The sequence below is a fragment of the Coptis chinensis genome, chromosome 2, assembly GCF_015680905.1.
Source record: "Coptis chinensis isolate HL-2020 chromosome 2, ASM1568090v1, whole genome shotgun sequence".
Taxonomy (NCBI): domain Eukaryota; kingdom Viridiplantae; phylum Streptophyta; class Magnoliopsida; order Ranunculales; family Ranunculaceae; genus Coptis; species Coptis chinensis.
Window position 1 is genome coordinate 112,307,945 of NC_141457.1, and position 20,884 is coordinate 112,328,828.

Sequence of the window (20,884 nt, forward strand, 5' to 3'; positions counted from 1 at the left end):
GTCTTAAGTCTTAACGAGGATAACAGATCAAGTGATGGACATTGTCACATTGGGGTCCCACCAACTACATCTCATTTTTGTGGGTTGGGTTAGCCCAAGTCAGATCGACTAAAACCCGATTTTTGTTGGTAGATTTGTGGTTGGGGCTTGGTTTTGTAAAATCAAAACCCGACTCGGTTTTAGATTGGACTCGGATTAGAATATCAAAAAACTGAAAAACCCGAGCCCGTATGTATATATATATATATATATTTTTTAATTATTTTATTTTTGTAAAAAATAAGATTAAAAATTTCTATTTTTGAGAGAATGATGGAATCAACAAGATTAGTTTTCCTTTCAAACAATCAAATCTTTTTGAATTTATTAGAAATTTTCAATTGTAGTGTTTTTTTTTATAATTCGAAAAAATCCGAATTAGTTTGACCAATCCGAGTTTGGGCTGAAAATTTAAAGACCTGGTTGGGCTAGAGTTTAGGCTGAAAATTTAAAACATTTGAAATTTTGATTGGGTTCGGATTATGCCTCAATCTGACCCGACCCGACCGCCGGAGTTCCGCCTCTACTTTTTTACACGCGTCTTCCGTCTAAATTGGGCTCGAAACTGTAGGCCGGATATTTTTTTCAATCCTGGAATCCGGCCCATTTTTGTTTTACTGAAATATTCCACTTGGTGACCGTGACATTAATTTCAGCGGTGTTAATCATCTAGGCATTCTAGCTAGCTCGAAAAGAATACCTTGGTATAGACTGGCCACTTCAATCAATGCCAAAAGGTGCATGAAAAAACAGATTCTATATTTCCAAATGCTTGTGTTGTTAATAATCCTGTTATTAGGTTGGGACTGCAAGTCTAAAAAACATAATTCAACTAAAAGCTGTTAGTTGGAAAACAAATTGAATAACTTTACAAGTTAGAAAATCATCACTAGATAAACTGTTTTGAACGTGCCACCAACATCAACAGTTAATCTGAATTCAAGTCTCCGTTTTAATTTGTATATGCTAGAAATGTTTTATCAGTCTATAGCCGTCTTCGTATTGCCTCATTCCTGACAAATTATCTAACTTTGAGTTCCTTACTATACAATCCAGGTATCCCTGCGAAAAAAAAAAAAAAAAAAAAAAAACAGACATGCATCAATGCCCACAATGGTGCTCATATTTCTACCATTTACATTCTCTCACACCATTTCTATATTTGGGGTCAAAAGTAGGAACTTATTAGAAATCTTCTTTTCTTTTTTCTTTTTTTCTTTTGTAAAACAACAAAGTTATTGTTGGCTATAATTGATTTTCTTCCTTCTATGGCATTAAAGAGAGGTTATTTTATTTGTGAATATACCAAGTTTTTTCTTTTCCTAATTGGATCAAAATGGAGTTGAACCATCAACCTCTCAATTAAGAGGGCTCTTACCATTTTGAGCTTATGAATCCATTAGAGAAAACACATTGAAAACAGATTTGCATCAAATGTGTAAAAGTACTTGGAACCATCAACGGGGGACTTTTGTCATAACTGCCTTCTTCTTACTCGCCTCCTCTTTTGCTCCATTTCTGCAAAATAAAAAACATCATCTCTTCAAACGGTACAAAGTCCTAACATAAATACGCATGAAAGAAATAATGGCAGAATATCAAGAACCTCTGTTGATAAGTAGGACCACAGTCCTATAGCCGGAAACTTTGAATGTGATCGACATAGTTGACTATATCCAATTGTCCGCCTTGATTCCTTGAACCATCGCTAGTGCATATATCATACTTCAACTGTCAAGATCAGCTATACTAGTCATAATTTTTCTACAAGTTAAAATAACTTCAAACTGCCAACAACACCAAACCTGCAGAGAAACTATAACCCAAGTAGAGAAATAATGACATCAACTGAACATGAAACCAAAACACATAATCAAATTGAACAGTGAGTTGAATATTACACATGGCGACTGCATGGATTTCCCTCAACCTGAAAGAACATGATGCGAGTTTAAATAATTAGATCAAATTCTCTGCTTGCCAATGAAAACAACGAATCGTGATTACCATGTACACATTCACATGTAAAAGACTAGTAAGTTCATTGAAAAATATATGATTGCGTAATCCCAACGGCATGGGGAAACTATCAAACTACTGAACTGACGACCTCTTGTTGTTCTTTGTGTTTAGTGGAAAACAAAAATCAGAATATTTGACCATGGCCCCGCATTTTCTCTTGTCGTCTGGTTAAAAACTACTAGTTAGCATCACACAGGGCAAAACTCAGCAAGTCAAGCTGGTCAAAACCAAAGACTACTTCGTTAGAGGAGGAAGTGTACAATGGAGGTAAACTACAATTTCCATTCGTGCATAATAGCATAGAGAAGAAGATTGAAAAACTGCCTTGTTGAAACGATTCCTATTGCAATATATCCTATGTATTGGAGGAATGGAGGTGTGCCTTCAAAGAGTAATAGCTAAGGTCTTCAGGCTGAAAGCCTCCTACGTTTTGAATTTAATGTGACTATCTGCAGTAGCTTTGCTCACTGGGAAAATATCACAAAAACAAACGAATGATAGTCAAACAGCAAGACTCAAACATTGCATACATAAATTCAAAACTGGGACTGTAAAAAACCAGGCACGAGGCAATAGTAGAAATACTCAAATACCTCACAGCAGGACTCTGACATTTTGAGCTAGGAATGAAAATTAGCAAGTGCATATACAAATTGCCTGCCTTGTAAAGAAACAAGGCACGAGACTTGCCTCGGGAATAAGAAACTATGAACTAGAAACGAAAAACTAATCAAAGCATATACAAATTTGAAACCTAGCTGTAAAAGATACCAGGCTTGAGGACAGTTGCAGATAAAGCTTGTCAGAAGAATCTTGCCAGTTGCCAACATTACCAAGAAACTGCAAGCTCTCAGGAGACAATTCTACATCACAATCGATAAAGAATTAAGTACCAAGATCAACAAGATACATTTCTAACACCTTAAAACCAGAGCATCAACTTCAGAACTCAAAGCAGAAAGTAACATTCCTCACAGAAAATATCTTCCACTCCCTATACACAAAATTGAACTTCCAGTTTCTTCTAGCATAGCATATCAAATTTCCCCCATTACAATCAATAAAGAATTAAGTACCAAGATCCAACAAGATAGATTTCTAACACTTCAAAACCAGAGCATCAACTTCGGATCTCAAAGGAGAAAATAATGTTCCTCGCAGAAAATATCTTCTACATCCTATACACAAAATTGAACTTCCAGTTTCTTCTAGCATAGCCTATCTAATTTCCCCATCAGCATCTCCTACAACACATCCACAAACTCAACACTAAAATCAGTGTAGTAGTTAAGAGTTCTGTTTAAGATATAAAAGTCGACCATGAATTTTAATCATAAAAGTTGAGCAAAGTTCAAAAGACATCCATAAGAAACAAAAGCTATGAGAGTAATATTCATAATAACCTGAATTTGTTCCAAAAACTGATATGGCTGCATAGGGAGAACCTATAGTAAACATCTGTATCTTCTCACTACTACTCGTTCAATCTTCTGCATCAGTTTGATTCGGTTGTGAGAGGATGATACATTCTCCATGTTGGCATTCTCAACCAAAAACCTCACAAAGTCAATTTCACTCTAGCTTCCTTCAAAGGACTAAATTGCAACATTTTTAAGTTGCTTTGATATATGCAAACGTTGCAGAACTCTTGTGCTTGACAATAATGCTCTTCCATGCTGAAAGTATAATCACGCTCACAGTGTATCTAATGAACATAGTGCTTGTGAATTGAATAGGACTTAAATTTAAAACATATAGAAGAAATTCATGTATTGCAACAAAAAATGCTTAAAGTTCTAATTGTTGTACCAGGACAGATATACGAAGCTCTTGCAGATTGGGGTAACTTCTTAGTAAGAATGGAATGATTTGGGACTTGATTTTTGGTAGGATTCAAATCATAAAGCAGATGTTTCAGACTAGGCAAACAGCCTAATAGATCACATTCCTAGGTTAAATACTGAGGATTGCTCACGACTAAAATCAAATTATAAATTTCGGAGGAGAGAAACATTACACTGTTAATCATATCTAGCTAACTTAGAAAGAAAGATAGGTATTTTTTTTAAAAAAAGGTATATACAGAACCTGGTGAATGACCACGCCAAAGGTGCAAGAAAAGTGAGACGAGATGCCTGAGCCCATTATAAAGCAAGACCATTCTTTGTTCTCACAGTGGTTCAACAAATCAGCCAAACGGCCACGAAGTACTCATGCCAACCAGATTCCATATGCCTGCGCTATTTTTTTCTATGGAACAACATGTTTATGCAAGTATAAAAAAAATTCCAACAAAAATTTCGAAAACAAGTTGAATTGAGCATACAAGTTAGACCATCACCAGATAAATTGTTTTGATCGTGCCACCAGCATCAACAGTTCATCTAAATTCATGTCTCTCTTTTATAAGTTGTGCAGGTTTGAAACATTCTATCAGTTTATCACCATCTTCAAACACACCCCACTCTGACAATTTATCCAACTTTGACTTCCTTACTTTAACCCAGGTACCCCTGCGAAAAAGAAAAACAGCCAAGACATGCATCAATGCCGACAACAGTGCTCATATTTCCATTATCTACACTATCCTATGCCACTAATTTATGTACTTGGGACCAAAAGTAGTAACTTATTAAAAGTCTTGCTTTGTTATTTAGTAAAACAGACCAGATGTTTTTGGCTACAATTGATTTTCTTTTGTTTATGGTATTAAACAGAGGCATTTTCATTTGTGAACAACATACCATATTTTCCTTTTGTAATTGGATCCAAATGGAGTTGAACCATCAACCTCTCAATTAAGAGCGCTCTTACCATTTTGAGCTTATGAATCCATAGAGAAAACACACTGACAAATAGACTTGCACCAAATATAGATTATAAAGGTACTTGAAACCAAACAAATTGAACTACACGTAACTGGAGACATTTGTCATTACTGTCTTGATCTTACTCAACTTCTCCTTCATGTGCCTTTGCTCCATTTCTGCAAAATAACCCAAAACGTCAGCTCTTCAAACATTATAAGTCCTAAATTAATTACTTAATTAGGTATGAGAGACAATGGCAGAATATCGTTAAAAGTAGGAAAACAGTCCTATAGCGAGAGAGTGATCAATCTACCATACCAGAACAAAGCAATAATTTATGTATAGTAATGATGGATTGTTTCTTTTATACTTGATCACACCTTCCACTCAACCTTGTTTGCTTGAACACCAAGATAAAATGTTCACATTTATTCAAAAAACTAATAAGATTTTACCAAAAGCATATCAAATCCCTATAACGAAACACTACGAGTTCCTCATTCCCACAATCTCTAAGGTATATATTCCATGTTCTGAACATCACTCCAATGAGAAAAGGGCCTGTATGTTCGTAAGAAGAGCATGTCAAGCACACTAATAAAAAAAACAAAAAACAGTAGGAAGAGAGAGATAAAGGAGATATTCCACTTTTGTCATACCTCCATCTCCACATCAAGCCTAATTGGACGTATTCATAGTGAATGGACCATGTAAATACCAATAACAAAGACATTAGCGCCCAACAGAAATAGTAGATGCAATTCTGGATTAAATTACTTGTGAATGATAGGGTTGGATGACATACGATAAATTAAAAAAATTATACCCAACAGTGACCTTGATCCCTTGAATGACATCAAATTGAGAAACAGTTGCAAGCATTCTCACAAACAAATCCATTAGTGTCTTGGTCACACCAAACATAAAAAATGTTTAAAACGAAGAAACAAATAATTGCTTACCCAAAAACACAAGTCCAACAAGTTGGGCAGTAAAAAGTTGCCGTGAGATGGTTGTATTACCTAAAATGGAGAATTTGCTTGTGTTAATTATCAAAACTCTTCTTCATTAATTTTATTTATCACAAAATTTTCTTATATCATATGAAAACATTTTCCGCGATATAACAAAATTATGTCTCGATTGTATATTTTTTTAAGTTTTAAAAAGAAAATGAGATATTCATATATTGTGTGTGTTCAATACGCAAAATGTAAAATTTGAAATAAAAAAAAAAAAAAAAAATGTTCCACGGCAACTCCCTGCCGTGGATACCATAGATTGTGCAATCTCGCGACAACTAGCTATCGTGGGATATAGGATCTCGCGGAACCTGATGCCGTAAGACTATAGACATATGGGGTGTAAAAAGACATATAAAGAACAACCATTATTGTTTTACTTTTTACTAAAGAAGTGCCAATACCACGCCCTATAACTATCGAATATCGACATATTTTTGTTATTTTCAAGTTTCAACTTCTCATCAACTGATATATACATATATTTTGGATGCTTCCGATACTTTTCAGCAGTGCAACTAGAGACTCGAGAGGTTAAAGTGAAGTCCTCCTGTGTAAAAAGGGGCTTTATATTTTAACAGAATAAGTTTGTGGACAAGTAACTGTTTGCTATCCACAAGACCTCAGCTTCTGATTGGTGGAGTGGCTGCCCAAAAAAACTGTATTACAGCCAAAAACACTGTTAAACTAACTGAAAATGGATTTAATCAATAGAAATCTATTGTGGACAAGTCTGTCCACAAATTCGGACTCATATAAATGATGGTTTGAGATTGGGAAGGTAACTATGGGCTATCAGGCAACGGGGATAAAAGCTCATAGTTATTTATCGCGTTAAACTTGGTGGCATGATCTCTTTCAAAACGTTGGAAATTTATCAAATCTAAAAACCAATATTAACTTATTCAATCAGTTATTACAACTTACAAGATTGATCAGCGTATTCAGCGTATTCATGTAATCATGTCTCAAATCCATCTCAAATTTTGTATTCTTCAACAGTCAGCAATAATTAGCCAGACCAAACAAACCAGGTTTGTTACAAAGGAAGAAGACCATATCTCTCGTTTGTGACATTAGCATTACCGCAATTAGAGGTGCAAACGGATAGGTTCGGGCAATATCCGAATCCGATGGATATTAAATATTTTATCCGAATCCAATTTCGGATATTTGATAATATCTGATCCGAAAATTAAAATTAATTAAAATTTTATTTGCTTTGAATAATTCATTTTATCACTATAAAAACTAATATATATATATATATATATTTGTCATTTATTATTATTATTTTGTTATTATAATTTTATATTATTAGTTTATAATTTTATATAATATTTTATTCAATAAAAATAAATTAAATATATATAATAACTATTAATTTTTTAAATTAGATCGGATATTATCGGATGCAGATATGTCAATATCCGAATCCATATCTGAAACCATTTTGGACATAAAAAAATTATCCGAATCCGAATATAAATTTTTGGATAATATCTGATTTTTCGAATACAAATCAGATTTGAATATTTGGATATCCACTTGCACCCCTAACCGCAGTACAGGACTACTCAAAAGCTATACAGGAAGATCCTTTATTCAACCCTCTTTAATTAATTATTATTAAAAAATTATCAAAAAAACAAAAAACAAAACAATATCAATAAATAAATAATATAATATAATATAATAAAAATAATAACAGAGAAAAAATAGGAAAACTAAAATTGAGGGTATTTAGTATTTACAAGTGAACTACTTACTCTATGTAGGCAAGTCAGCAGTTTTCACTTGGCTGGTTCTATAATTCTCTGACAAATGGAAACATCAAATTCGATATCCTAATACATTTGTTAATACTAAAAGCATCAACAGTTATGCTGCCCATCTTGGTCTTCATAATCGTTATCTTATCATCAGTTCTTAACCAAAACTTTGACAATTGCTTAAGTAGCACCATTTTCCCTAGCATTACTTCCCCTACTCTTCCCTTCTGTAGCCCATTTATGCATAATCTTCGCTCGCTTGATTTCTATGCATCTGCGTTGGTCTTCACCTAGTCCATCCAACTTCATGGCAATGATTCTGGTCTCAATATCCTCCTCTCGTTGACGGAGTTGATCTCTCTTCAACTTTATTTTTTCTAATTCTACCTCTCTTTTAATTTCCAACTTTTTAAGTTCCAACTCTTTCTTTTCAGACATGTATTGCTGAAAAGAAGCAACAAACTCGTTAATTGCTTCGATTGATTTTTCCAATTGGGCATGCATGTGATCTTTTTCTTTTGTTCTCCTTTCTCTTTCTTGCTTCTTTCCAATTGGACGATCCATGAATCCTTCCGTTTGCGTAGGATCATAATCGGTGTTGAAAGGAACAGATCCTCCCTCTCCTGGTGTGTGTACCGTTGCTGGGGTAGACGAATCTCCCTCTCCTTGTGTGTCTAGCATTGTGAGGTCAAACAGACCACCCTCTCCATCCACTGACTTGGCTTTCTTCTTTGCTCTTTTTGCACTGACTTCATTCCTCATTTGCGCTCTCTTCCACTTGAGGTTATCCTTGACAAGATCATAACACTCTTGCCATTTCCAAATAGTCTTTTGATTGACAAAAAAGGCTTGCCTTGCTAATTCAACCTGCATTATAGGGGGAAAAAATACATATTTAATGACATAACAAAACTACACATTGTTTTCAAGAATATTCATATTTGAGAACATAACTTACAATGTTTCCATGTGAAACACCACTTGGAGGGTGTTCCTCAAGTTTAGAAAGAATGGCATGAAAGCTTTGGATGTTCCCTTGGAGGAAACTCCAACGAACCGACAACCCCTTTGCATTTCGATCGGTAGTGTTACCCAAAAATATATGGAAGTGTCCAAGAACACGACCCCAAAAGGAATTACCGGCTTGCTCATCCCAGACAACTCCATCATCTCCAACATGCAACCAAGCTTGTGTAAGAGCTTTGTCCTCCTTATAATTGAAACTAGGACCTCTCGTTCTAGTTCCTCCTTTTGTTGATTGGGATGTGTCTTGTGATTCCATTATGGAAGATGTAGAGAATAGACTGAAGAGTGTAGAATGTGAGAACAAGACAGAATAGGAAGATTCAAAACAAATAAATATTGAAACTTGAACAGAAACTGGCCATTTTTTCCACCATTGCGTGACCAATGCACACTCAACATAACTCCACCCGCAGAAAGGAAATTGAACTACGAAATTGACCGTAACAGGTTGAAGTTAATCAGTAAATTTGCACAAGACTTTGCTGTAATATTGTTGATGCTGATTGACTGTTGAACCACTAGAGATTATAGATAAAATCTCTATCTAGGTTTCATCCAAATTAACAAAAACAGAAAAAAAAAAAATTCAACTGAAAAAAGAAACATACCTTGGACAAAATGTAGGCTTGAAGAAGAGTCGGATTAAGATGGAATTCAGCTAAGATCGAAAGAGTTGAGATGATTCCTCATTCCTCAATCGAGGGTTTTCAAAAGGTTTCTGCTTCCTCATTAAGACCGCGAGTTTTCATCGGGCCCGTCCGGCCCACTAACCATAAAGCCCTTTTATTGTTAATCAGTCCAAGTCTATATATATGGCACAGTTGTTTTTACTTTTTAGGGCTGTCAACGGGCCATGACTTAAACATCGGCTCAGTTGGTTTGGCTATGTCCCCAAAAGCCCAAGCCCGCCATTTAAATTATATTTACATTTAAAAGAAAGTAAAACTAAAATCACGGTATCCATGTTTTAGTTTTCGGACATTTAGCCGAGGTCCAATAAAGTTGAGTGGAAATAGGATATTTTTTTTATTATTTCTCAATGCTTGGATTTAAAACTGCAAATTAGCAAACTAAAAACCCAAGAAATAGAGTGTATTAAGACTCAAAAACCCAGAAGTCTTATATGTGGCACTACCTCCAACACTAATCCATGAGAAAGCCTCATAAAATATTTTAGTTTGTATACTAAATTTGAAGACATATAGTTACAAATTTAATAGTATTTATTTAAAAACTAAAAAAAATAAAACCTTACAAGTTATGAACTTTTTCAGTGGCAGGCCATTCAAGTAGGTACCATAGCGAGCCTCGGATTACAAGAGAAAGTCAAACTCATCAAGTCTAGAAGCATGTTTATTAGCTGCCAAGTCAGCTGAAAAGTTTGCTTCCCTCTTAGAGTCAGAGATGTGCAGCCGCAATCTTCTGCTAGCTTAAAATATGCCCTTAAGTTTCCAGTGCATTGATCCCTCCTTTGCTGCTGGGTTATGCAGCGTCGGACAAAATGCCAAAGTTGGCATTGGTTTCTGCCCAATTGTTCCTCATCTTTTATGTTATTTGGAGGCTCTTGGAAACCTAGAAAAAGAAACTGCCATTTTATATCTTGGGTCTCGAACTTAGACTCTTGGGTAATGGACTATTTTGAGTGGGCTTGTGCAAAATGTATCACAACTAATTTATTGAGCTGGCTCCCTAGGCTCGCCTCGGCTCAAATAGTTAAACGAGCCGAAGTCTTAAATGGAGCTTGAAGATATCTAGTCTTATCTGAGGACAACATTTAAATTCTAAATCCATCAAACCTATCTTATCGTAGTTACAAATTTAGTAGATTCTTAAAAATAACCGGCTCAAGCCGGAGTATGGCCCATTGACAGCCCTAGTTGTATTGCACACAGTTAATATGTTCTCAGACAAATATCATGATGTTCCTCTCTGTTGTCACATATTTCACCAAAATTTGGTGGGAAGTGGTGATGTGAATTTCAGTTCATCAAGTGTCTAAATTCCAGGCTGCATTGAAATTTCTCCTGGCACGTGATTTGCAAACAACTCAACAACCTTCTGACTAGTTAAGGAGTTGTAAAATTAGTATATAATCATATACCTTTAATTTCTGTTCTTGTACCTTTACTTCATTTTCATCATATATTAAAAATTTCCATGAAAAACTGGTTCAGCACAAAGGAGAGAATCTTCTCCTACTGTGGTTGGTGGTGCTTATACTTTGAACTGTTTGAAGTAACAACCACATTAATCTGACGTTTACCTAACTTTCAATTCTTTTCAATGCATGTCCTAACCCTCCGAACTCTTAATCATCTACAAATGTCCATCTCCTGAGCATTTTTTTTCCATCAAGGAAAACAGAAGAAAAAACAATGACATCCCAAAGGGTCTTCACTCTTTCTCAGGTTGCTCAACACAAATCCAACAAAAACTGCTGGTTCGTCATCAATGGAAGGGTAGCTCTAATCCTCTACAACGATCAGATTTTTTAAAAAGTTTGTTATTCCTTAGTCTTGATGCAGTTTACATGCAGGTTTTGGACGTGACAAAATTCTTGGAGGAACACCCCGGAGGATCGGAGGTATTATTAGAATCCGCAGGAAAAGATGCAACGAAGGATTTTGAGATCATTGGTCATAGCAAAGCTGCTCAAGGAATGCTGCTTAAATACCAAGTTGGGATCCTTGAAGACTTCAGGTTTGAAGGGGAGGCAGAGGAAGTAACTCATGAGGAAACTCGGGGCAAGGAAATGACTGCATTTGTCATCAAGGAAGATGTGGTGCCAAAATACTCGGAATTTTTAGAGTTCTTTGTACCCTTCCTGGTAGCTGGTTTCTACCTTGGATACAGGTTGTTGACAAAAGCAACCGATATCAAGTATTAGATTAGACTCTCGCCGATTGTTAAAGTGAAACGGGAACGTAAGAGAGACCGTGCATTCTAGTCATTCTAGTTCTGCAATGATCGGATCTAGTAATATCTATAACACATTAGGATATGCTTCGAAATAAACTGCAGCTGATAAAGTAATATAAGCTGTGACATTACTTAGAACCAATTTTTTCTTATGTTACCCTCTGATCATATTTGATATCCAATTACTGAGGAGCCACTCCAACTAGATTTTATGACAGAGCAATGTATTATTTAATGCTTAAGCCGCTTTAGTTGGTTCGTCCAGCAAATTCCTTCAACTTGATGCGATATTGCAATAAGAATATTCCAACTAAAAGTTTGGACAATCAACAACATGACAACATCACGATATAAACTATTCTTATCATGTTTCCTTCTCTCCCTCTCAAAATAAGTACTCTGGAAATCTATTCAGTCTATATCATCATTTCCACACAAGCATAATGTCAGGATTTATACAGATCTGAATTCCCTTTGCATATAATCCAAGTACTCCTGCAAAATACTTGAAAAAATTAAAATAGCAGAGATATGTGTTACCAATCTGATAAGATGCATGCTTTGTACCTGGAGTATACCAACGGCGGCAAATTTGTCAAGGATTGTCTTGGATGTTACAGGGTCCAGATGCAAATGCTTCAACAATCCTTCAACAGACTGAAAATAGTTGCAATCAGAATAACAATCTCAACCTCACAATTATTAACAAACAAAATTTGTGAAAATGTTGAGGATATGTTTGTAAGACTACCAAGTAGTTTGCTGGTCCACACTTTCCAAAGTTGCTTTTATAATCACGCCCTTTTAGGGAAGGCAATAAGATACCGAATGCATTTTGTCCAATGCAAAGCCAACTCAGCATACTTAAATTACTTGAAAGTCTGACGCAATAATAAAACTATGTGCATGTCCAACTTGTAGCAGATCGATTCAAATATACAACCAGGTCCAGGCTGGTTCATGACAACATGCAGTCCAAGCCAAAATACACTCAGTTAAATGCCTCAATCCACTCCCACGGGTGTAAAGTCATACCAGAAAGCACATGCAAAGTGGTCAATCGAATAAGTATCTACTTTCAAATTGAATTATATGGATGATCTAAGACCATGCGATCTATGCAATCATCTCACAACAATCACTCGAACTGAAAATGTGGAGTTAGTTCAACTATAGGTCCGACTCCATCATATATTTTCTGCCAAATTGCCAATACAACTAACATTCATGCATATATGATATACCATTAAAAATTATTTTTTGCGGTCCAATAAGTTTCACAAGTTATATTCCAGTTAAATTTGGGAGTTAATAAGAACTCACCTTGGATGTAAAGCGCTCATCCCAGTATGTATATCTTAAACCTTCAAGTTTTCCAGTTTTGCGGAGTGCCTCAACAAATAGTTTCACTTGTCCAGCCTAATACAAAAAATGTAAGAGGTTGTAATGAAGCACAAGATTGAGAGAACAAATTTGGGAATCTGGTTTTTGACGAATAAAAGTTTGAAAATTCATTGACTGAATACGCACATCTAAGCTGGAACGGTGTCTTTCATAAGAACAGCCAATGACCAATCCGTCGATAGAATTTTCAGAAATCTGCATAGCAAAAGAAAGTATAGGAGTAAACTTTCTATCAGACACTAAATTCAAGAGAACTTTTTAACTATGCGTTTGAAGTCCTGCAATTCATTGAACCGCATCCAACAAGAAGAAAATTAGTATTAGTAATAAAAATAAATAAATAAGCAGAAACCTCCAACGGAGAAAATAATTCCTTCATATATATGGTTGGGTTTCAGTCTACCGCGCATGCTTAATGTTTTTGAAAATTTTTATTCTATTAATACACACCTAATTATTCAACCTGTTAGTTTTGCTGCCTAAAATCATGAATGACAAGCCAACTGGAAAGAACCATATCACACAGTACATTATTTGAAAGCACATGCTTCTCCTAGTATGAATTCACGGTCTAAATATTGTTTCAAATTTTTGAAGCTTACAACAAAATGCTCAAGTAAATCATATGAACTAACCACCTACTCCTCATGATTTTAGACTGTGGGACTACGTTATCCAAGAGTTAGTTGCAAGGAATACAGGATGCTCACTAATATCGTTACCAACTCACTAACTTTCAACTGTAAAAGAAGCAAAGAGGAAAACATTGATTACATAGGAGCAGCAAAATTACCAGTGTTTGTATGTCTTTGGCCATCAGATCAATAGTTGTTTTCTTACGAACCAGTACGCTGCAACATTGTTAAAAGTCGACAGATAATTAATTGCATACTTGCATTTGATTTGCATATGCCAATGTGCTACAATATTGTTTTGCTACTTCTTATTGGAATTTTGATAAATACGAATTGTCAGTTGTGTACAAAGGAGTGGAGAGAGATGTCTATGCCAAAATCTTTTGAAAGTTTGGAGAAACGAAATCGGATGAGGTTTGTTTGGACACCACAAACTTTACAAATGCATATGCATACTCTCTCTATATATAAAAGTTGATGTGGCATGCTAAACTGGAATCATCAGAGACATAGACATAAGACAACCAAAGTAAGAGTTTTAGTGCAATAGAGATATTGAAGAACAAAATAAATTTGCACAACAAAGGTGCAATAATACCTTCGTGGTGATGCAATCTTATTTTCACTATCTGAAACAGCAAATCCAACATATTTAGTACCAACATCTAGACCAAGTAACCGTCTTTGTACTGATGCATTTGCCTTCAGCAGATCATGAAACAAGGTGATTGGTTTCACATACTTCATCTGTAAAATCCATGATAAGATGGGCAAAGTAAAAGATATGTCATATAGTTGAAGATCACAGCTCCAGATTTCTTATAATGAAGTCAAATAGATGAGAAATCAAATCAGTTGGCACAATCTGTTACAATACGGGACAAAGATATGCATCCTAAAGTGGCAGTTACATACCAAAAATTTAGTCCAAGGATGTGTACCTGCAGATGAAAGAGTAACGAAGAGAGGGATTGAGATGGCATTGCTAACATCAATTTGGGTAGAAACAGACCCTAATGCTGTCATATGTGCTTTTGGGTCTAACATTCTACACTGGTAGAGGTAGTAAAACAGGTAAATGTTTATAATATCTCAAGCTCAGATTTTGCTACTTAACTTCTCCTTAAAGAGAAGCCAACTATTCTGCCGACACCCAAGTATAGATCAATCTTAGCTAAATATATGTCCATTTTAAATCCTACGCGTGAAACACAAGCCATTACATTTTAAAACGCATGTTAAAGAATTCATAAACACAATAAAGAGAGAAATATACAAAGTGAGTGAAGTCCATTGGTCAGAATTAAAATAATGAGCCTCAGAATTAAAACATTCAGTTTCAATTAGTAGTTACCTTTCAGAAAAATGCAGAATATAGCTTTTACGACTAAGGCTTCAAAGCTTGGAAAGCAGTATTGCTAGCTGCTCATCTGACACATTCACTTCCACACAAGCTCCAACAGATGCAGCAAGCCTCGCAGCTAACTGATGCTTACACTAAGTAGAAAAGAAAAATTGAATCAAAATCCACATGATAAAAAAAAAAAAATCACATAGACAGTTTCTGAGTTATACGAAATCACTCAAGACAGAAAACCTACACAAAGCTGTTCTCCCCTGTTAACTATATCGTAGAAAAACGAATAGCAAGCACAATAATGCTCGGCGAAGCAGAAATACTCCTCTTTCCTTCTAGATTCACCAACAACCTTACACACCCAAATAAAAAATCAATATCAATAAACAACAAAACTGGTGTAAACAAAAGTTAAGATTTATGTAACGTACCTGAAAAACGCAACGACCACTGGGTTCACCAGAAATTCTCTTAACACCTCTTTGATCAACTATTCTAGTTGCACGCTCAAAATTCTTCCCAAATAAAAAATGCAAACTGCATAAACAAAAAACAGCCAACACTTTAAAACGTTCTACATATCTTTTTTTTTTCCTTCTAATTGACGTGAAATTAAAGAGAAAATAAGTAAAGTTGGGTTTAAGAAACAACTAACATTGAAAGCTGATCATGTGTCACTGGTAAAAAAAAAAACACACGGTGAAGATTTTGAAACTACAATTGAAATAAATGGAGAAAAGAATGAGTAAGTAGTGAAAATACCTGAACGAGTAGATTTGATATCTTTCCAAACTGCTTCTGCAATCGAATTGCATGCAGACATTTACCACACTTTCATCGTTTTGAAAACACTATTTGGAGAGTGAGATGGAAGGGTTTTGTGATTTTAAAAGGGTTTTTGGGTACACGTCGTAAATTTTAAGCTATCTGCATCGGGATTTGTAGAGATGGCTTTTTTGTAGTTTGTACGCAAGGTTTGCCTTTTAAATTACTTCGGTGCCTTACTATGACACTAGCTTGTTGGCCTGTGCGTAGGCTCTTTTTAAAATATTTATATTTTTTTTTAGAAAATTAGAATTACCGTTTTAGTCGTTAATCTATTTTAATTTTCTAATAAATTGTTTTTAATGAAATTTTAATTAAGTTTTAAAATCCCATTTTTTCGATTGGGAGAGATATTCTATTTTAATAAGAAAATGATTACCACTTTAATTATAAGTGCTATAATTTGTTTTAAGAGAGGAATAATTTTCGTTGTAATAAAAGATTTCCGTTTTTCAAATAGGAGAAATTTATGTTTTAATAGAAGATGAGGTGGAATTTTAATAGAGTTCGAAAAATACCCCTTGTAGGGTCGTGCATACGCACCGGCTCTTTTGAAAACATTTATATTTAAAAAAAAAATGGAACTATTGTTTTACTCACTAACCCGTTTTAATTGTTTAACAAATTGTTTTAAATTAAGTTTTAAAAACCCGTTTTTTCAATTGGGAGAGAGATTCTGTTTTAATAGGAGAATGATTCCCGTTTTAATTAGATACGCTAGATTTTCGCTTAATTTTCAATATAGGAGAAATTCTCATTTTAATAGGAGAAAAATTTCCGCTTTAATTAAAAGTGTTAGAATTTGTTTTAATAGATGAGAAATTCCCATTTTTCAAATAGAAGAAAAATTTTCGTTTTAATAAGAGATGACGTGGAATTTTAATATAACTCGAAAAATACCTCTTGTGAGAGCTTTAATATTAAGATATAAATATCTAATTCGTGGACAAGTATTTCGGCCAGTAAGCCCACCCAACTTAACAAAACCTATATATACACTACTATACTACATAGCAGTGGGGGCGTGAGCGGAAAATTGGAAGAGCATGGAGAGTGGAGACGGAGAAAGAGAGATTGAAAGGGTATGGAGAGGGGAAAGAGAGACGAAAGAAACCAATCAAATAACATTTTGGCCACATACCACCTCTAAATAAAATCCAGTAAATGGCAATTTTTGTTGGGCTCAGATTTAGGTTGAATGAAATATTCATGCGGCACTAAGGAAGTAAGGAGAAGAAAGTAAGACACATTCATGTGGATAGATGATTACGTGTGAGTTTACAACTTTACAATAACTACAGCTTCTCGCTCCAGATGGTTCACGAAAACTTCGTGCACCTCCTATCAAGGCTATCTTACTTCCACTACAAATTTACAACCGGAAAAAAATAATAATCAAGCGAAAATAAACGACTGATTAAGTGGCCATAGTATTTGCTCATGGTGCTTCCTATTTAGACAAGGATGAAAATACTTAATTTTTTTGGAAGAACTGTCTCTGAGAAGGAAGCCAATAAACCACACGAGATTCTTTATAGCACACAAGTACACATCAAGCAATCGAGAATTAGACGGATTAAAACAGCACGAAAATAAAAGCACATTTTCACATTATTATAGCTTCCAACTATATATATCTCATACATCTTCGAGACAACAACAATTCTAAGCTTCAATATCGTGACGAATATGCCTAAGTAAAACCGGAACCACAATATCTGGTGAACTCAGCTGAGGTAAATGACCATCAGAAGACATAACTTCGACAATTGATTCACTCCCAAGATGTCTATGTAAATATTCAGAAACCACAACAGGAACAGCCAAGTCCTTAGTACTTTGCAATATGTGGCATGGCACTGACACAAGTGCTAATGCATGCCTTAAATCACTTTGGAATATGGTTTGTGCTACACTTAGTGCTATGTCGGGTCGAATATTGAACAAGGTCCGACTGAATTCTTGAACTGCCACCGAATCCATGTCGCCTCCCACCGCCAATGGGGCAAATCCGGAACACCAAGCTTTGTAATTTGATCCTATCGCTTCAAATAATTGATCCAGGTCCTCTTGTTCGAATCCACCATAGTAATCCGCATCGTTCAAGTACCTTCAGATCAAGAACATTTTGGAACATATAAGGTAATCTAAGATAATACAAAATAACAAAAAACAGTCTGTATCACAATAGGAAAAATGAAGATTGAACTTTGAGGAAGCAGTTTTTGCTGTGAGACATTGTATCGCGGTTAAGTTGAGTTGATGTTTATCAAGATCTCACTGTATGTAGAAACTGCGCCGCGCAACTTAGTGAAGAAGCATCTTTTCTATTTCATCTTCAGATATGCCTACACCTAGGAGGCTAGGAGGATTATTTTGAGTCCCCTAAATGAAACTAACTCCTTGTCATAGTACTATTGCAAGCTGATACACTGTGTAAGTATGTATCCCCAGGGTCATTGAGAGCATTATTATGGAACTCAATTATTTTCACTCGTATATTCGAATATTGGTCTGTGTATGACAAAATTTCAAATTCTTATCATGAATTCATGAGCAAATAATTACCATTATTTCTCAAAATTTTAAAAATATATCCATGACAATAAAGTAGGACAAAAACCGCCTGCAAGTAATATGAAACAAATTTTACCTAGGTGAGGCAGAAATCAAGACGAGTTTGGAGAAGAGATCAGGGCGATTAATGGAAGCGATAACACCGACGACAGCCGAGACAGAATGACCCACAAAGATGCAAGAACCAACTTGAAGTTCTTCTAAAATGGCTAGAAGATCATAAGCATAACCCTCGAGTGTTGAGTATCGTTCAAAGTCGAAGTAGTCTGGATTAGTAGGTCCAGCTCCCATGTTATCAAAGAGAACCACACGGTACTCATTGACAAGATGAGGGACAAGATGTTTCCACACTGATTGATCTGTGCCAAAACCATGAGCAAGTACTATTATCTTTTCACCTGTGCCCAACACCCTAAGGTTGTGTGCTTCTTCCACTATGCCCATACCTCTTTAGACTTTTCTCTCTCTAAGCTAGTCTCAGTGTCTCACTCTCACCAACCTTCTTTGATTCCTTAAGTTGGTTGGCTTTGTTGTGAAGGGGTGGACTTCTAGGAAGGCAGAAGATGAAGTGTTTCTATGAGCACCACATGGTTTTTGAAAAATACATAATGATAAGATGTTGGGTTATATTCTCATGCATTTTTATACAGGGATCTTGTTTGTATCCACTTTAATAATTTGTATCATATTCTGCAAGAAAACTAGTCATTCACAAAAAACCCAGAGACTTAAATCCGTAACACATTAATTCTTTAACATCTATTTTTATGTAAAATTACACCACATCCTAAAATAACTGCACACAACTACTACAATTGTGCTCTCATTTAGGGAACGTTGCAAAATGAGATACATGCCCGTAAGCCCGTTCTAAACTGATGTCATTATAAATTAGTCGACATATATAATACCGATAAGACTAAAATCAAAGAGTATTTCTACAGCAACTCACACTTTTGAACCGAATGTAGAGAGACTTTGATTTTCAGTATTTCTTTCACCAATACACAGGCACCCCCTGCCTGATGAGTGTCACGTCAGTGTGTTCACAAATTCAGTTCAAAACATTCGGTTGCTATAGAATTTTGGAAAATCAAAATGTTTATAAATTTCACACGAGTTGATAATATCTGAACGGATTTTAGTTAAGTGTTTTAAGTACGGGTATGCCTCAGCATGAACTTCACATGGGGAAGCAATGTTTTCAGCTACAGCTGCAGAACCGTGTCTCTGTCCAACCAACTTGATTGCAAGTAACAAAGTAAGTGGGCTTCAACGCGGCACGTGGCACAGAAAGCAGTACGATATAACATATAGCTCTAGCCGTCCTTGTTTTGAAGTCATTTCTAGACGTACACATGATTTTATATGGTGTAATAGCTAAGATCGATGAAATAAGTCAACCAGAGTGTTGTCTAGGCAATAGCAATAGCAGGACCCACAAACTAATGGTAACGGTGAATGTCCAAAGAGACCGGTTCCTCTATAATCGGGTACAAAGATTCATCTATGTACCACACACATATTTCGTATCTCGACGCACACACTCATTTCGGATTCGGATCAATGCGAGATAACACGGTTACAGAACTCAATAGAGATCTCAAGTCCAAATAAAATATCACTTTTTTTTTTTTTTTTTTTTTTTTTTTTTTTTTGGTAAAGCACCCTTTTTTTTTGGTAAAGATGTCCAAAATATCACTTCAATCGACAAAGACGTGTGTTGGAAGAATGTATGATGTCACCTGATGACTCCGGATGTTTTGATTGTGGTAATCGGGTTACAGATATGGGCATTTAAGCGGTGGCGGCTACACTTGTTTTGTTAGTCTATATAGCTGCCGTACATTGGATACGATTAAGCGTCTTTTTTTGTTGGAAACAGATTTCTGTGAAAAGAAGAATAAATATAGCTTAAAGTATATTAAAGCTCGACTTCCTACTTTCTAGTTAAAATAATGGTTTCAAAATCTTTAGCAGATTCGCATTACTGTATTTGTGTAGCTTAAAAACCACAGGTAATTGTAAGCACATTTCAGTTTTGTATACCAGCAAAAAAAAAAAAACTATTTCAGTTTAGTAGTTTTGAGTTTGGACAAAGCTATCAAATTAACCATAGTACAAAATATCCCGATATATCCCGATATTTGGGGATATCTATTTATATTTCAAAAAAATATATATAAATATCATGATATTCAGAGATATATACGACTGCAAATATCAGTGATATTTTAACAATATTTGCGATATTTGCGATATTTAGATATATTTTGCGATATTTGAAGATATTTTGTGTATATAATAATTTTATTTAATATTTACCATTATATTTCAAATAAATATAAATAATGTATCATAATATATTAAAAATATCTACAATATCTACGATATTTTTTGATATTTTGGATATATCCATGATATTTGTATGTAAAACAATATCAAATATCCCCAAAGAGAGAGATATATCCACGAT

General features: G+C 35.1%; 3 protein-coding genes, 1 long non-coding RNA gene and 1 pseudogene across 16 annotated transcripts; 1 reads left to right on the plus strand and 4 right to left on the minus strand.

The window, feature by feature from the left end:
• Positions 1 to 794: 794 nt before the first annotated feature.
• Positions 795 to 5,902, minus strand: LOC147520759 (uncharacterized). 10 transcript variants are annotated; one of them, XR_015212803.1, is made up of 4 exons: positions 4,982 to 5,179; positions 1,646 to 4,574; positions 1,418 to 1,557; positions 795 to 1,101 (listed from the first exon to the last, which is right to left on the minus strand). It is a non-coding gene; the product is annotated as an uncharacterized LOC147520759 (long non-coding RNA). The 10 variants fall into 10 exon arrangements; XR_015212806.1 differs by lacking the exon at positions 795 to 1,101 and adding an exon at positions 5,709 to 5,902 and having other exon boundaries at positions 1,286 to 1,557; positions 4,982 to 5,047; XR_015212807.1 differs by lacking the exon at positions 795 to 1,101 and adding an exon at positions 5,709 to 5,902 and having other exon boundaries at positions 1,286 to 1,557; positions 4,806 to 5,047.
• A 1,710-nt stretch (positions 5,903 to 7,612) lies between these two features.
• LOC147520760 (uncharacterized) lies at positions 7,613 to 9,473 on the minus strand. Its single transcript, XM_086592262.1, has 3 exons — positions 9,300 to 9,473; positions 8,624 to 8,969; positions 7,613 to 8,532 (listed from the first exon to the last, which is right to left on the minus strand). Exons 2-3 carry the CDS (start codon positions 8,945 to 8,947, stop codon positions 7,846 to 7,848), a joined length of 1,011 nt encoding a protein of 336 aa, XP_086448388.1. The 5' UTR covers positions 8,948 to 8,969; positions 9,300 to 9,473; the 3' UTR covers positions 7,613 to 7,845.
• A 1,593-nt stretch (positions 9,474 to 11,066) lies between these two features.
• On the plus strand, positions 11,067 to 11,578 carry LOC147520761 (cytochrome B5 pseudogene; annotated as a pseudogene).
• A 284-nt stretch (positions 11,579 to 11,862) lies between these two features.
• Positions 11,863 to 15,977, minus strand: SSN2 (zinc finger SWIM domain protein). 4 transcript variants are annotated; one of them, XM_086592263.1, is made up of 7 exons: positions 15,004 to 15,143; positions 14,248 to 14,396; positions 13,808 to 13,865; positions 13,141 to 13,209; positions 12,934 to 13,029; positions 12,178 to 12,267; positions 11,863 to 12,105 (listed from the first exon to the last, which is right to left on the minus strand). In XM_086592263.1, the coding sequence occupies exons 2-7, from the start codon at positions 14,394 to 14,396 to the stop codon at positions 12,064 to 12,066; spliced, it is 504 nt and encodes a 167-aa protein (XP_086448389.1). In that variant the 5' UTR covers positions 15,004 to 15,143; the 3' UTR covers positions 11,863 to 12,063. The 4 variants fall into 4 exon arrangements, 3 of the variants coding, with proteins under 3 accessions (XP_086448389.1, XP_086448390.1, XP_086448391.1); XR_015212812.1 differs by lacking the exon at positions 11,863 to 12,105 and adding an exon at positions 12,362 to 12,563; XM_086592264.1 differs by lacking the exons at positions 11,863 to 12,105; positions 12,178 to 12,267; positions 12,934 to 13,029; positions 13,141 to 13,209; positions 13,808 to 13,865 and adding exons at positions 15,251 to 15,358; positions 15,438 to 15,543; positions 15,662 to 15,683; positions 15,769 to 15,973 and having other exon boundaries at positions 14,259 to 14,396; positions 15,004 to 15,146.
• Positions 15,978 to 17,420: 1,443 nt separating this feature from the next.
• On the minus strand, positions 17,421 to 19,026 carry KAI2 (alpha/beta-Hydrolases superfamily protein). Its single transcript, XM_086592266.1, has 2 exons — positions 18,485 to 19,026; positions 17,421 to 17,941 (listed from the first exon to the last, which is right to left on the minus strand). Exons 1-2 carry the CDS (start codon positions 18,850 to 18,852, stop codon positions 17,497 to 17,499), a joined length of 813 nt encoding a protein of 270 aa, XP_086448392.1. The 5' UTR covers positions 18,853 to 19,026; the 3' UTR covers positions 17,421 to 17,496.
• Positions 19,027 to 20,884: the final 1,858 nt, after the last annotated feature.